At 36.2% G+C, this 18,138-nt stretch overlaps 1 protein-coding gene across 1 annotated transcript; it reads left to right on the top strand.

Annotated features, from left to right (window-relative positions):
• Positions 1-7,342: 7,342 nt before the first annotated feature.
• Positions 7,343-11,144, top strand: LOC104822261 (VAN3-binding protein-like). The gene is made up of 8 exons (XM_010553411.2): positions 7,343-7,723; positions 8,168-8,284; positions 9,031-9,213; positions 9,283-9,559; positions 9,822-10,076; positions 10,190-10,239; positions 10,519-10,576; positions 10,818-11,144. The coding sequence occupies exons 1-8, from the start codon at positions 7,403-7,405 to the stop codon at positions 11,030-11,032; spliced, it is 1,476 nt and encodes a 491-aa protein (XP_010551713.1). The 5' UTR covers positions 7,343-7,402; the 3' UTR covers positions 11,033-11,144.
• Positions 11,145-18,138: the final 6,994 nt, after the last annotated feature.

Below are 18,138 nucleotides of genomic sequence, written 5' to 3'. Positions count from 1 at the left end.
CCCCCGCCGTTACAGAAGCTGCAACCACCGCGAGAGCATTTTGCGGCTGTGGCTGCGGCTGTGGTTGCGGTGGTTTGGGCTCGACCTCTGAGTCCGTGGGGGTGGAGGAGGAGGGAGCCGTGGCCGAGGAACGTCTGAAACTCCATCGCCTCTTCTCCTTAGGAGTCGCCGGAGATATCACGGCCGGAGTTATTCCACTCTCAGTCGGATTCTCTCCCTTCTGTTTGACTTTGTGATCTTTTTTTCCGGTCAAGAAACTGCGAAGCCACTTGCTTGTCTTCCCCATCGTTTCTTCCCCAAGAAAAACACCTCCTACATCAAGCAAAACGCCATTACAGAGAATAGAAAACTATTACAGAAACAGAAGAAGGAGACAGGTGTTCGAAGAGAAGGAAGAGGAGGAGTTATGAGAAGTAGCTTTCAGTGGTTAAAGATGGAAGAGTACCGTTCTAGTTTAAGGCAATGTCCTGAAACTCCTTAACTGTCTCTCCTTTAGACAGCCTAATACCACCTCCAATTAATATATTTTTTAAAATAACTTTTTTTTCCCCAACGAATGCTTGTGGATAATCAGATATTGGTGAATATAGATATATACACCCAATATAAATTTAATTTATATTTCAATTTCAGTAATAGAAAAACAGTATTTCTTATAATTTAAGCATTGGAGAGTTTCTTTGGTGTGATGATTTTATTAGGTGAAGAAAACAATAAGACCAATGAGATTTTAAACAGAACATGGAGGAAACTCCACAATTAAGTCATTGATAAGGCCAACTACTCAAATGCCAATCAATTGAGATTTAGATTCTTGAATTCCAAAACTACCCTTATTCACAGGTTTCATCGATCACTTCATGTACTATAAATCCTCTATTACAAGTGAAGAGATTTCAATTTCATTTGATCAAAAGTTTGTAAAGTTAATCTTGAAAAAATTGGTAAACTCATTGCCTGAGGGTAGTTTGGTAAATTCGGATGGACCGTTTGGCTTATGCCTGTGCGAGATGGGGATGGATCAGAGAGCCATGTGAAAATGGGCGAAGAGGGAACATGCAGAATCCGTGTGAAATACTTTATCACGATCTTTTAACATATTGTTTTCTTAATGGAGGTCTATGGATTTTAGTAGAACATGTAATGTTAAAGTATACAACAAATATATACATATATACATATATACACATATATATATATATATATAACAAATTACAAGGATATACATAGCCATATTGGTTGTGTCTGTGCGGTCCCACATAGAAATGTATGAGACAAGGATTGTGACACCCGTAACCCGTCTCCCGCTCACGAGTTGTGCCACATGGACGCTCAAACATATAATAAAATAGCGGGAATTTAAAAACATTTTATTTTATTACACACGCAGCGGAAAAACAAAGATATGTTTTACAAACCCACGTACAGTAGTATACACACCAACATAAGGACGGTAACTGTAATAAAATACAAAGTCAAGTCACCGCCCGTACAAGCCAACATAAGTCCAAAGAAAGAAAAGTACATGATCCAGTTAGCTCCTCACGCGTCACCAGTACCCTCGTCCTGCTGCTGCTAATACTGCTCCGTGCCTGAAACGTTGCATAACAACGTCCATAAGATACGTGCTTAGTGAGTACTTCGGGTTAGACCCGAAGATCATACTCAAATTGCAAATGGCCAAACACAATCAATATTATACACACACTAGATATAAGTGTATACATATATACACACGTCATGCCATGAAAACACAGTTCACTCAATCGCACAAATAATTCACTTATCACGCACACTCAGTCCGCATAATGTATCATCGGACATAACCGTCAAATCATCTCTATGTGCATCGCACACATAGGACACCACACCGGATCTGGTCTCACCAGTCCAGGACATATGTACACAAGTCATAGCTCGACCCATCGGGTCTCTCAGTAATAACCGTACCGTCAAATCATCTCCACGTGTGCATCACACACGTGGGTAAGGACGCTCCATGTGCAACGCACATCCCCCGCTCTCCTCGGCAATCGCCGGAACAATAAAACACGCCATCCAAATCCCTACTCCATAAAACATAATACATCAACCATCCCCTCTGATACCGATGTCACCTCTCGATACCAGAGCGCCAGGTGCCTCCTGATGAGGACATCTAGAGCATAGACGACATAACGGATGAGAGCTTGGACGAGGGAGCATACTCGGAGCTAGGAGCTGCACCGGAGCTAGGAGCTGCACCGGAGCTAGGATCTCGCCGGCCGTCCGCCACGGAGAAACTCATTGGACCCGAGCTCAGGTCTTTCTGAGTTCCTTCGCATAACCTCGTCGGGAGAATCGCTCAATCCCGAGTCACGGGTAAATGTATTGCCAGTCTCTGCCGGGAGAATCACTCAATCCCGATCCCGTTCCATAGCTAGTGGAACGTTGGCGCGGTTACTGTGTAACCGTAGGATTTCCTCAACCCCGTGATAGCCGAATCACTCAAGACTATCACGTGTATCATCGGCTCCAAGCTCTGCCCGTGGGCAACCAATCACAATCATGCCTCCTCAATATGAAACCCGACCCGGGTCGGAGATCATAAAGAGGAGATCTCAACAATGCAACCATCGGGATATCACCTCAAACCCGCTACAATCACACGCTCAACCTTATCCCAGCCCTCCGGAATAAAGTCTCACGCCATGCCAACTACCCGATTCCCCAATCACACGCATTCATATATCATTATACTTTAACCGGATATACACACGTCCTTACTTGTCATTTTGGTTATCTCGTTTCCTTTACATTCATTTTATTCTTTCATCCTCTGATCCGATCAAATTGGTTCCGACCATTTCGGATTACCCATTCAGCTCGTTCCGAAGGTTTTACTTACCGTACGTCGGTTTCATTCAAGTTTCATGAGGTTCGGGTAGGAAACGGGTCTAGGTAGGTCACGTATAGGGGTCGGTTGCATCGGATTCCGTTCGGTCCGAAAGAACGAACCAAAACGGGGAGACAGGGGTCCAGAACGGACGGTCTAGGACGGTCTAGTGGTCTGGTCCCTTCGGTCTGGCCGAAGCTGGAACGGACGTTCCGCGAAATGTGGAACGGACGTTCTAGGTACAGAACGGACGGTCCAGGTCCAGAACGGACGGTCTGGACTCGTCTTCTTCCTCCGAAACCCTGCGAACCCTAGAACGGACGGTCCATGCGTGGAACGTTCGGTCTAGGCGCACCAGGAACTTCGGGTTTCCAATTTTTGCACTAAACTCATCAAGTTATACATCAAAATGATCCCTAGAACATTAGGAATCCAAATCTAACACCAATTTCATGCAATTTTCACTCAAAGTAATCAAATATCCATTTTCAATTTGACTATCACTTTCGGGCATAATCTGAAACACTCACCTAATTCAAATTTGAGTTTTGGGCTTTGTTGGGGAGGTTCTCTAGTGTTGATTTCTGTGTTTATTTTGTTGATTTCGACTGGAATCGAAGCCCCAATCAAGGATTGAAGTTCCGGAAATTTTGAGAGAGTTTTGGGAGAGTGGGAGAGAGTTGAAGGAACGAATGGACGGAGAAATGCCGGGCCTAGGCGAGTTTCTCGCCTCCAGACGAAGCAGGAGGTGTCCACGGGCGAGAGAGGCGGCTGCATGGCGAAGCAGGAGGTGGCGGCGCGTGAGGGTCCGAGTACACGTCTTCAGACCGGACGGTCTGGCTAGCAGAACGGACGGTCTGCGTCCTCCCAGACCGGAAGGTCTGCTTCCCAGACCGGACGGTCTGACCCATTTTCGCCCGTTTTCCTCGCTCGTTTCGGTCCAATCCTTCGGGTCCACTCGGTTAGGGTCTAATTCAATATTTTAGGGCCATTCTTAAATACATTTTAAAGTTTTCTAAGATTCATTATCGGTTACGAATTCACGGGTTGTCACAAAGATGCTTATAGACTTATAGTGGACGACATGCAATAAAGTTGTAAAATAATTACTTTATATATAATACTCCACCCGTTTCAAAATATTTATTGTTTTAGATTATTTCATATTTTAAAAAAAAATAGAACAGTCACATATACCCTTATTTGATGATAAAAACAATGTTATCATTAATGATATATTGAAATTTGTTAGGGATAAAATTGAAAACTATTGTAAAAAAATATCTTGAAAATATAGAATGATAAATATTTTGAAACATGGAAAATAACCTAAAACTACAAATATTTTGAAAGGGAGAGAGTAATAATTTAATTGATGTTTGGGGGTAGAAAATAAGTTATTCGTTCTTCTAATATTGGTAAAATTTTAGATTCATGGTTATTTAGAAATTACGCAACAAATATTCACTCGAATTTTTTGTTGCTCTAATGGTTTTGTAAAAAAAAAACAGTCTTATCATATGCAATGTGTGTCTTTGCATGAATAGAGTTTATGCATTTGATCACATCCCATATTGGACAAAATTCTACAATTATAAAGATTTCATGTTTGTATTTGACTTGACCTTTGTGTTCGTGTACCATAAAAAAAACATTTTTTTTGTTATAAAGGAGGACCCCCTAAAATGTAGGACACCCTTTGACACCAAGACCCTAAAACAAGTCATCCTGCAACTTTTCTCATTCCAATATCCACTGAATATTATTCCCATGCACCATAGAAAATTTTTAAATATTAATTTATGGGTCCAATTACAAATTTCTCAAGGCAATCATGGGTAGGGGTCAATCTTTCGGTCTTGCATTATTATTTTCGGATTCACGATTTTTTGATTTTGGAATAAATATACTTATATAGTTTTAATATTCAATTTAAATTCGTTTTGATCAGTCATTTTGAGATATAACTAGAAATTGAATTAATTCAATTTAAAAAATTCATATTTAATCGAAATTTTAAAATTAAGTCTGATTTTCCATGGTTATCTTTTTTTTTTCAATTGGAGTTGAAAACTAGAATCGAAATTTATGCCTCCTAAATGTAGGTGTAGGAGACAAATTTAATTGCATATAATGTCTATATGAATACACCATCATACGATAATATATATATATATATATATATATATATATATATATATATATAACCGAAGTTATTGCATCAATTCAAAAGCAAACCAAACAATGTTAACATTCAGAGCACATATACATGACATTCACATGTTTTTTTAAAGGCAAAGCCCCTCAAAGGCAATAGACACGATTCCTCATTTACAGTTCTTGGATCTAAACAAACATAAATATTATTAAGAATGTCTTAAAATGCTAATTAAATAAATAAAAAATATCAAATTGTATTTGTACCGAACAAATAAATAAATTACAAAACTGCAGAAGCCAATCATCACAGAAGACTGCATCCCCCCGTAATGTAATATCAGTGATTAGTGCTCGGTGCATGAATTTCGATTCCATCTAATTATGGAGGCTAGTCATCATCATCATCATCATCATCATCATCATGTACATACAATAATAATAACTACTAGTATTATTATATTTTTCCTAATAATTATTATCTATATATATATATATATGTGACATATGTATGTATGTGTCGGTGCTTGCGTGAAGAGCTGGCAATTCACATGGAGTGTTGTATTAATTAATTTGACCAGGTCCATTATGTTTGATCGATGCATGGAATGGAAGCATCCCCCATTGATGTGTGTTGGGAGACTTTCTCCGTTATCGTTAATTGCGATATTAGGGCTTGAGATTACAAGGGGTTTATTTTCAATAACTTTAAACTAATTATATTTGAGCATTAACCTTTTATTATTCATGCTAATAATCGGATCTCTGATATATATGACTTTGAAGAAAATATTTGTCATATACAATCTAGTATATTTGGGGTTTCGATTTGGTTATTTTAATAAATGAATTTGATTTAGAATCTTTATACATATATGATATATATACATTCGGTTTTTAGTTTGGATTTACATCCATTCTATTTTTTTCAAAAAAAATTATATTTATGTTTTTAAGTTAGATCTGACACAAATATAATTAGGTGTTATTAAGTTGGTTGGGTTTTAAGTATTTGAACCCAATTATCCATCTCTGTACTAAGTAATATATAGGATGTAGCTTTAGGTACATTTTTCTGGATGATAATTAATTTATATAATAATAAGATGAAAATTATGTGAATATATATATATATATATATGGATGGACCACAAAGCCGTCTTGGTAATAAATGTTTACGATTCCGAAAAGAGTGAGCGGTCAAAATCTTACGTGGCTTTTTTTTTCGTTGTTGTAATAAACTCAATGGACGCGTAACTCTTGGATCATGTCGGGCTTCTTCTTTATTGTCATTAAATTCCACTTTCTATTTCAAGCTAACATCACTAACCTAATCTTCTCCCCTCCCTATGTGAAACCCTTTCCCCCAATATTTCTCAATCATCATTCGAAAAGCTTTTTTTGTTTTTTTTACATTCTATCTGCATGCAAACGTTGCACCAACTTTTTCTCCTTTATTTAAGGGACTATACATACATACACACACCATTTTACATGCGTATATATATTAGTTCAAATTTATCATTTAATTTCCATTATATTACGTGTGTTTTGGCCGTTCCTTGTAGACAAAAAATCACCCGAAACACATAAATCTAAGAGAAAAAATCGATCGATTTAGTGAAAGGATGAAGGGAACTTATTATAAGTATGAGAAGTTGAAAAAAAATAAAACCAAGACAACATTGTATTCCGTAAATCGAAATTTACCGACCGTAACTCCAACCAACGAATCACATATCCTAATTATAGGGTTTAATTTATTTATTATTGTTTTGGTCTCGTTTTTGTTTTTTCCTCTTCTTTTTTTAGGGCGAGGCTTTCACAAATGCATTTCGTAAATTAAGTCACAAAGGCATATGGTATTTTCTCCTTGATTTAAAAGTTTACGCTATGGGCCGATTTGATAGGGTATCGAAAATTGGGCTAAAATTTAAATATTTAGAAGTGAGGTTATAAATACTGTCAATGGGCTTCATCATTTCACATAGCACAAAGTTTTTGGGCCGATTACAAGTTAAGAAAATAATTATAATTTCGATTACGCTTGGATTTTATGCCAAGCAAATAAACATATTATTTAATCATATTACTTTTATAATTTTTTCTTTTGAATTTAAATTTTTTTAAAAAAATTATATGCGATTGGGTTGACTATCTTTGGATTCTAACAAGAAAAAGCAAGTAAACTTCTTACTTGTACTGGTTTAATTTTCTTTTTCATTTTAAAAAAAAAAGAAAAGCAAAGCATTAAAAACAAATAGCAAATCATTCTGATAATATATCGACCTCTTTTGTCACTCTTCACTCTCCAATTGCAACCGTTGACAACCTTCACTCCCTTCGCCATTAACTCTCTCTCTCTCCGAAATGGAGAAACCAGTACACGATCCATGGCGACCCGACCTGGTTTTCCGGCCGCCGGAAACGCCGCGAGAGCCGATGGAGTTCCTCTCCCGCTCCTGGAGCATCTCGGCGCTCGAGGTCTCCAAGGCTCTGAGTCCTTCGTCGCAGACTCACCCCTTCGTCTCCAAGTCCTCCGGCGGCGGCGGCGGCGTTTTACCGGAGGAGGAAGCAATCTCCGGCGGTGACAAGGAGGAGAACGGCGTCGTCGTCGTCCCCGGAAACCCTTTCTCTTTCGCTTCCTCCGAGACTTCTCAGATGGTCATGGAGCGTATCTTGTCTCAGTCTGTGAGTATCACTGCCCCACTCTTTTTTTTTTCAAAAAATAAAAAATAAACAGAGCATTAGCAGACAAAACGAACCGTTTTTTTTTCATGGGATGATGACAAATCTACTGTTCAATTTCTGTCACTTTCAAGTTCATCGGAATTTTCATCTGCTCTGCAAAAACTGTTACTCGGTAAAATTCAGACAGAAGAACAAGTTCAGTTTCCTCCTTTTGTTGTGTTCTTGAGATGATTCTTGATGAAAGCATCGGTCAATGGAGAGGATTTCACGCGCAATAATATAATTATTAATCGTATAACCAAAAGGAATTAAAAAAAAAGGCAAATCATCTCGCTTTGTTCTTTATACATCTAAACATTCTCCTTCTGGGCCCCTTTTTGATAATCACAAAGTTTGAATTTTTTTTTGTCTCTTCTTCTTCCTCCTCTGTATGCTTTTTCGCAGCAAGAACTGGAAGCGTCTCCAAGAACATCAGGTCGGCTCTCTCACAGCAGTGGTCCTCTCAACGGCTCCTTCACCGACAGCCCTCCTGTTTCCTCGCCGGAGGTCGACGACATTAAGGTGAAGTTGTCGTTTTCTGTCTGTATATTGTGTTCTGTCTCGCCGGCAAATTGACTGATTCCGGCAAGAAAACTCGCCGGAGATGATGATCTGAGTCGGCGAGGAGGTTTTCATTTTTGGGTTTTTGTCTTCTTTCTGCGATGACTGCGACACTGGAAATCGGGTGCACGAGTGATGGTGGAAAACAAAACAAAAAGTGAGAAACACACGAAATTCAGTAGCTTTCTCTTTATCCAACAAAACCCAGATTTCGTAATGACTTTCCCGATTTGTTTAGATAAAAAAAAAATTTTTCTTTTTTCAACGGGAGGGATTCGAGAACGCGATTATTTTAAGAAATCACGTTTCATTTCCCCTTTAACACACTCAACTGTTGTTTTACCCATTAGTGATGGAATTTCATATCAAACCCATCAACAAAGTGACGAAAAATATTCTTGCAAATTAAAACATTACATCATTAATCGATGAACATCACATCGAAGTCCCCTTTGGTGCACAAAGGAGGCAACTTTGCTTTTGTGTCTAATCTTCATTCATCACGCTACCAAGATTTTCCTTGGTTGTATTTTGTTTTATTGTTTGACCATTTGTGGTGAATACCAAATTTGGCTTATTATGAAAATTCCAGCCTTTTGCTTCACTAGTGCTTTTGTATGTTTGGTGTTGCCAATTTTGGATTTTTCCCCTTTGTCGATAAACATTTTTTTTGTTCATCGGATCTTATGATTATGCAAATGCAGCAGTTTTGCCAAGCAACAAACCCACTGAACCAGATTTATGAGTTCCGTACAACCGCGTCGACTCCGGGCCCCATCACCGCCACAGCCATTCAGTCCAAGACGGTGGGTCGATGGCTCAAGGACCGGAGGGAGAAGAAGAAAGAGGAGACGCGTGCCCACAACGCCCAAGTCCACGCCGCCGTCTCCGTCGAAATGATAAATTTGTTTGAAATTTTTTGGGTGTTGGTTAAAGTGGAGATTGTAATGCTAAAAAAGATAATATCCTTCATTTTTTTAATCATAAATATAATAAAAAATCACTATGCAGCGTTCGCGGCGGCGACCGCCGCCTCCTCGAGCTCCGGCAAGGACGAGCAGATGACCAAGACGGACATGGCCGTTCCCCCCGCCGCGACTCTGGTGGCCGCTCAGTGCGTGGAGGCTGCGGAAGTGATGGGAGCCGAGCGCGAGCACTTGGGCTCCGTTCTAAGCTCCGCCGTCAGAGTCCGCTCCGCCGGTGATATCATGACGTTGACCGCCGCAGCCGCCACAGGTTTAGTGCTTTGGCTCATCACTCATCATGGTTTCTTGTGCACTATCCGTCCGTAAAATGAAACTTTATCCGGATATTTATCGTGGGTGTGGCTCAAAATTCAAACTTGATCAAGAAAGTTTTTTTTTTGTTAACGGATTGATCAAGAAAGTTAGTGAACTTTATCAAAGGGTTTCACAAAAATCCAAACTTTATGAAGAATTCAACCATTTTCAGACAAACTTAGGTTCCAACACTATGTGTTTTTGTTCTTCTAATGCAGCGTTAAGAGGAGTGGCCACATTGAAGGCGAGGGCACTGAAGGAGGTGTGGAATATAGCGACGGTGATTCCGATGGACAGAGGAATGAGTTATGGAGGCTGCGTCAATCCTACCGATAACGGTAAGGATAACGGTGTCAATGGCAGCTCAAGCAGTAGCTACAGCGGTGAACTCGTCTTCGAGGACAACTTTTTGGGCGTTTGCAGCAGAGAATTGCTTGCTAGAGGCTGTGAACTCCTCAAACGCACTCGCAGAGGTAATGAAACCCCCAAAGCCTACTCCCAATTTTTTCATGTTTTTGTTTAAGTTTCAAGTGAAGTTGTTTTCTTGGATCTCTGAGTAATGTTATGAGTGTTGTTATGATTTCAGGTGATCTTCATTGGAAAATAGTTTCTGTTTACATCAACAGAACGAATCAGGTAGGAACCTTCAGATTTCGAGCAATTGACATTATTGATCTGATGAACTTTGGAGGGAAAGATTAAAGACAGGAAATTAGCAGTGAATCAGTGGAAATTAGGCCTTTTTACATGCGTGAATTTGATGTGATAAAAAGGAGGGTAAAAGGAGATTTCTCAGGCAGAAAAAGAAGAGAAAGCAGAATAATATAAAGCTAAAAGCATGTGTGATGAACTTTCCTCACTGTTTATCCATTTCTTTGAAACCCCCGTTTTCTTGTCCTTGTTTGATGATTGAAGGTTATATTGAAGATGAAGAGCAAACATGTTGCAGGGACCATCACCAAAAAGAAAAAGAGTAAGAAATCATTGCCTAAAACCCCGAAAATCTGTCTTAATCATGACAACGAACGCTTCTGCTTATGCATGTGATGTTCTCATATCATTAATATGTGAGCCGTGGATAAGAGAATTCAACAAGTTACTTGAGAAAGAAAGAAAGAACATGAAAGCTCGGGAACTAAAATAACCAAAGGATAAAAAAGAAGAGGGGTTTTATACGTTGTTCATTTGATTCATTCGATTATTTTGTGTTTCAGACGTCGTGCTTGGAGTGATAAAGGATGTACCGGCTTGGCCAGGCCGCCATCTTCTCGAAGGTGGAGAGGATTTCAGGTACTTTGCATTGAAAACGGTTTTTCGAGGCGTTGTGGAATTCGAATGCCGGAGCCAGAGGGAGTATGATTTGTGGACTCGAGGTGTGTCAAGGCTTCTTGCCATTGCAGCTGAGAGGAACAACATATATAGAATCTGAGTCATGTATGATCTGTACCTTTTTTAAACATTTGGGGTCAAACTGCAACTTGGAGAAAGTTTAGGGGTTACTTTTATAAGGTTTCCTTGTTTGGGGTCAACTTCTAAAATGCCCTCAATGTGCTATAACCACTTCTCCTCCTACCCTTCTCTTAAAAAAAAATATTCCAACATCCAATATACCATCTTTTCTGTTAGATTACCAAAATAACCTTTTAATATTATATTATTTTAAAATTTTAATTAAAAAATTCTCTCTCGAAAACATCGTTTCTCTTTCATCTTTTTTTTTGTTTTTTTTTGTTTTTTTAATTTCTCTCTCCTTCCACCATTAATGTCCACCAAGCTTTCTCTCTCTTGTCTTTTCCCTCTCTTCTTCTTTTTTTCTATTTTGTCTTAAAAATCCGACGAAATTAGATGAAATCAAGGGTAAATCAATGAGACAATTAGAAATAGATAAGCTACTGTCGAAATCCAATTTTTTTTTATTGCACATTGATGATTCTTATGGTTCTTTTTTCAGTTATTGTTATTTGCGTAGTTCTGTTGTTTGCAGTATGTTTTAGTCACAACCTATAATTCCTTCCGATGGAAGTGTTGTTTGATGTAATGAGAAACGAGATTGATAGATTATGAGGAGAGAACGATTAATTTGGAGTGATGAAAGAAACACCACAAATTTGTATAATAATTGTATGGTGTATTTGTATTATAATGTGTTACAAAATATTTGTACAATAATGTCAAAGAACTTTGATTAATGATGTTGTAATGTGTTTGTACAATATAGTGTTAAAACTTTTATATAATGTTGTGTCTGTATCATAATAATGTTGTATTATTAAAGATGGATTTTCGCATATATTTGACTCGTGTTACACGCTAAATAAATGAACTCGCATGAGCTAACCTTGTGACCTATTGTGACCAACATGTGACCATGTGACCGAAATGCAATTTTGCACTGTGTGACCATTGTGACCGATTGTGACTCGTGACCGAAATGTGTTGACAAATATATGTCAAATTTAAAATTTTAAGCTTCGTGGTGGTTTATCAGAGTCTATATATCAAATATATAGGATGCGTGAAAAAATTTAAAAATATTTGAAGACGTTTGTAGATGAAATATACCAAAATTATCAAAACTACTCATAAAACATTATGAAACATATAGAAACACATTTGGAAGAACAACTTTGAAACACAAAAACCATAAAAACCATGTTTTAATATTCAAAACAATATAAAATAGACTTATAAGAGATGTGTAACGATGTATAGTGATTAAATTAACAAAAATCGTATGGATCGAAGGTTGTGACCGATTGTGACCGACTGTGACCCATTGTGACCGAAATGTATTGTGGGGTCCACATGAAGAACTAGTCGGAATTTCATCTAATTTTTATGTTTTGTGGGTCCCACAATCATTATTTTTATTTTTTAATTTAAATGTAGGCTCCAGTTTGAATATTCAATCCTCTATAATTTTTCTCTTAACACTATATTTTTTTTCTAATTTTTAACCCCAAAGTTTTATCTATAACATTTTCAAACCAGATTTTTTTTGTAAAATATTAAAAAGTTCAGATTTTTTATAAACAAAATTCAACATATTTTGGTGTACTTCACTTTCACATATAATCATCTAAAAATGCAGAATTTGTTGTGAGCCCCATTTTTTCTCCACTGTAAATTTAACCCTATATATTTTTTCTCCAATATTTTAAGTCCAAAATTTTCCTTACAACAATTTCAGCCCAGATTTTTTAAAAAATATAAATAAGTTTAGATTTTTAATAAACAAAAACCAAAAATAAAAGTTCATAGTTGATTGCAAGAACACTATATTCACAAGCGTTATCATTTTTGTGGTAGTCTCTCCACATACTGAATGTTGAGTACATCGTCATATGAGAAAGCTTCTGATCCAGCCAAGAGATACGCCTTTGGAACGAGATGACATAACATATGTCAGCAATATCTAGATATCACCGTGTGACACTGTGACCATGTGATCATGTGACCGTGTGACTAAGTGACTGGGTGACCATGTGACCGTGTGACCATGTGATCATGTGACTATGTGACCATGTGATCATGTGACTATGTGACCATGTGACCATGTGACCATGTGACCATGTGACTATGTGACCATGTGTCATTGTGATCATGTGACCATGTGACCGTGTGATCATGTGGCTTTATAAACTTACAATATCTTTGATTCATATTCCGTGTGACAGAATCTCTTTCTAGAAACTTGGACTTCGTAATGTATCCAGTCCTGACTTCTAACCACTTTATGATTGTGACCGTGTGACCTTGTCTTTCGAATCCTCATGTTATCCATACATCCAAACATCGATCCATTTGGTATTTTGACCTATATGATTGTCCTAAATGATACTGTCACTGAAACTCACCAATTTAATCATAAACTCTCAAACCCAACATTTTATTTCAAAATCCATAAAAATTCAAAAATATCCAAAATCTTAATACTTTATCGGATAAATCTCGAAGCCACCTTCAATTTAATGGCAAGAAATCTCAAAATCAAACAAATCTGAAAGGAAATCGAAGTTTAATTACCATACGGTTTTCATTCTCATTCGAAGATTATGAGGAAGATGAATTTGAATCATATCATTTGCTCTCATCGTTACTTCTTCTTTCAATCTCTGATGTAGCCTAAGATTTTAATGGGTAAACAAAAATTAGGAGATAAATCAAGATTCAAAGGACAAATCGAAGAGAATGAGGAGATTTCGGCGCTTTTGAGAGAGAACAAAAAAAATTAAAAAGAAAGATGAAAGTAAGAGAGAGAATAGATGAAGATGCGGAATGAAAAAGGCGAAAGAAAATAAAAGAGAGAGAAAATATTAATAAAATATTATATAAAATGAGGGACACTTGAGTCTTTACAATTTTATTTAGGGTTATATTTGTCCTTTGTAGTGTAAAAGATTTATTTTTTTCAATTTATTGTTTGAAGGATATAGTTAGAAGTCGAAGTAGCAGTTAGAAGGTATTCTAGCTATTTCCCCCTTCTAAACAACATTTGGATCGTCAAATGTGTCTTTTTTATATATATTTTCGTATTGGGTCCTTTAAATATGCATATATATATATATATATATATATATATATAGAGAGAGAGAGACAAATATGTGGATGTGAATGAGTTATTAAGTTGTTAAATTATTGAGAGATGCAATTAATAAGAGAGAGTGCAGAATCTCACTTTTTTTTTTTTTGTATTCATTGAAATTGAATGAAAATAAGAATTGGGATGTGGTAAAAATGTAGAATCTATCATCTGGGGGCTGTAAAATGAATGTGAAGAGATTTACCTCCGCACTATCAAATTAGAGATGTGTTGTATATTGTGAAGTTGATTTTCGTCTCATTGTTGAAGATGATTACCATGTTCTCTATTTTGTTTGATGTTATCTTTATTTAGAACAGGTGCAAATACTATAGTGGCTTAAAAAAAAGTTTAAATCCTCCATATCAACATATGTATTTCATAGTCCCTTTTATGGATTATGTGAAAGAGAAAAGTATTGAGGTAAAATTTACACAAATATTAATGAATTTTTAAATGGGTTAATCTTAAAAAAACCCCAACTTTAACATTGTTCATATGAAATCCTAAACTTGTAATCTTCCGTAAAAAACCCTAAATTTGGTAAAAACTTCCACAAAAATTATAAACTTACTATTTTCTTTCATATAAAATCTTTAACTTGTTTGACCAAAAATTTTATTGACGTGACATGTCGTATTACTAATATGGAACTGACTGAATGGACACATCGGTAACAGATCATCATTTTAAAAATTAAAATATAAATTTTTAATTTTTGGTCAAATATATATACATATATCTATATATATATCAAATATATATGCATATATATATATATATTTGTATATATAATAAGTTTGTAATTTAAAATTTTAAATATACAAATATATATATATATATACACCTATATACATACATACATACATACATATATATATATTTTTTTTATCAAATATCTATATATATATATATATTTGTATGTATATTAAGTTTGTGATTTAAAATTTTAAATATACAAATATTTTAATCAAATATATAAATTTACATATATATAAATCTATGTTAATCAAATGTATAAATTTACATATATATATATATATATATTTGTACATATATATTTTTATCAAATATTTTAATTTTTAAAATGATGACGTGACGCTAACGTGACAATAGTTAGCGCCATGTCAACAATCCATCGTGCCACGACAACAAAAAAATTTGGTCAAATAAGTCAAATTTTTTATATGAAAGAAAACGATAAGTTTGTGTGACACCCGTAATCTGTATCCTACTTATAGGCTCTGTCACGTGGACAAGTAAAATCAGAATTAAAAAATTTCGAAATATAAAATCGTGGAAAATTTAAAAACATTCATTTTAAATATAATATAGTGGAAGACGTTATGAAATACATGAGTACGTTTACATACGTACACGAAGATACCAATACATATATAATATGAGTGGTTAAAGGTAAAATACAAAAGTTCGAAGGTCACCACTTTTTTATTTTTGAAAATAAAATAAGTCCAAAATAATTATACATGATTTGATAGTCTAGTTGTCACCGGATTCCGCATCTGCCTCAATCACTACTGTTGTTCACGACCTAAAATGTTGCATAACAACGTCCTAAGCTACGTGCTTAGAGAGGAATCATAGTGTAACCCAAAATTTCTATTTTTATTGAAAATGACCAAGCAATATAGTCAATACTATACATATACATGCGACGAGATATATCAATCAAATCAATCATCGTTAAATCAATCAGAAATATTAAACAAAATCGTTCAATCGTCTCTACGTGTATATCACACGTAGATAAATACAACAACTCATTTATGCCATGTTGAACACGAGGCACAATAGTACAAGCAAGATCGTTTGCGAAGACTTCAAGTGATCTTCATACTCCTCATCGGTCACCGATATCACGGATCTCAGTACCGGTCATCCCCATACCCACTCTAGGTATCGATCCCCGATACCGCCAACTGTCGGGCGAAGCAACATATACTAACTCTCCCTCGCCGACCATCTGCCTCGGAAAATACTTATCAGACTCGAACTCAATCTTTCAGAGCATATCCGTACCACCTCGCTGAAGGACACATATAACTACCCCACGGGTCTCAAGTTTATTTGTCAATCAACGGGTGACACACACAAATCTGAAGTCCATTTCATGGCCAATGGAACGTTGGCGCGGTTGTCAAAGAACCATACTTCCTCGTCACGCATTCGGATGACACACGCAAATCCGAATACGTGAGTCGCTGGATGCCATAACCGTTTGTCAGACAATGATGACGCGATCGAAGATCACCACAATCACAAGCAAGTCATTGCGGTATGATAATCGATCTGGGTCAATTATCATACAGCGGACACTTCAATAAATGCAATTATCATTTTATTATTTATAAGATTACCCGACTCCAATCATACGTTTCAGAATATTCGAATCCATCTAGTATATTGCTAACGTCATGCAATTCTACCCGTTTTAATTTAAACTTTACATCCCATATATTTATCGCTTATACTATTTCTATTATTGTTCTTTATTCTTATTTTGGATTTCAATAATAATTTGAATTTTATTTATTAATTTATTTATTTATTCATTTATTTATTTATCTATTCATTATTATAACTATTTTTATTATTGTATTTTGAATTTATCTTACAAATTTACAATCACAACAAAAATCGATTTCTTATATGACCACGTTATAAATAATATACAGGAACATTATTTTCTATCATGAAACAATGATAGCTAAATTTGAGAATTTAATTCGAATCAATCACTCAATTTCCATGCAACACTCAAACTCCGAAATCAATAAAAATAAAATTCTCGAATCATATCCAAACTCACCCACCTTATTAAAATGTGATACTCTTTTAGTGTTGATTTATTTTCTTCTAGTTATTCAGATGACAACCTAAAAATGTCATAATCCCATTACTAACCAAGCGTACAATATTAGTTAAAAAGGGCCCAAGATTTTAATAACTATGGGATGAATTCTCGACTTCAAAATGACTTCATAACTGTTTATATTTAATTTTTAATTTAATGTTCATTGCTAAAATTGTGTTACAACATGTATATGGGTAACATGTGTATGGGTAGTAAAATGGTCTGAAAGTCATAAGGTGTAAGTGGCTCATTTTCTTGGTTCTAGTCCTGAGTTCTAAATATTTTCTTCTCTTTTCCATGAATTAGAACTCAATTTGTTTTAAAAGTATTTCTTGAACCAAAATGAACAAACATGACAATTTGTAAAGGATCTTAGATATGCTTATTTTCGGTAGATTGTGTGACACCCGAAACCCGTATCCCGCAATACGAGTTGCGCCACATGGACAAGTAATATAAAAATCGCATTTCCAAAAATCCGCGGGAATTTAAAACTTTTATTCTCAGAGTATAGCGGAAGAAACACTCGTACATACGTATATGATACATTATTTCTAGTTATAATTACACATAATCGAGTGGTAGTAATCAATTATTACAAATCCCAAAGTCTACCACCGATATATTCAAAACGTTCCCCAAAATATAAATGTATCAAAATACGTAATTATACATGATCTGTAGATGTGCTCTGCCCAGGTCTCCGATGTTCGCTCCTCGACTACTGCTGCGCACGGCCTGAAACGTTGCGTAACAACGTCCTAAGCTAATTGTTTAGAGAGTGAACTCGGGCGTAACCCGGAGTTCCATTCTCATGGTGCCAGGGAAAGCACAAACATATAGATATATGTGTGTATGTACTAATATTCTAATAAACAGGAATTGAACACATAAATCACAGTAAGCACGCAACAATCACAATCAAGTCCGTACGACAAGTCGGCCGTACGACAAGTCGCAGGACAGAGTCCGTCAAATCGTCTCTACGCGCACCATGCGTAGGTATGTACTCCCCATGTGCGTAGCACAACCACCTCTCTCCTCGGATTCCATCTACTCCGCACACACTCGGAATCCG

Source organism: Tarenaya hassleriana, unplaced genomic scaffold (genome assembly GCF_000463585.1).
Source record: "Tarenaya hassleriana unplaced genomic scaffold, ASM46358v1 Cleome36, whole genome shotgun sequence".
Taxonomy (NCBI): domain Eukaryota; kingdom Viridiplantae; phylum Streptophyta; class Magnoliopsida; order Brassicales; family Cleomaceae; genus Tarenaya; species Tarenaya hassleriana.
The sequence above is the reverse complement of the archived record's forward strand: the minus strand, read 5'-3'. Positions and strand labels throughout refer to the sequence as shown.

Excerpts from the sequence above, each read along its gene's own strand:
- LOC104822261 (XM_010553411.2), top strand. The coding sequence starts at position 7,403 with ATGGAGAAACCAGTACACGATCCATGGCGACCCGACCTGGTTTTCCGG. Across the intron at positions 8,285-9,030 it reads CGGAGGTCGACGACATTAAG|TTTTGCCAAGCAACAAACCC; the intron begins GTGAAGTTGTCG and ends CAAATGCAGCAG. Across the intron at positions 10,077-10,189 it reads CCTCAAACGCACTCGCAGAG|GTGATCTTCATTGGAAAATA; the intron begins GTAATGAAACCC and ends TTATGATTTCAG.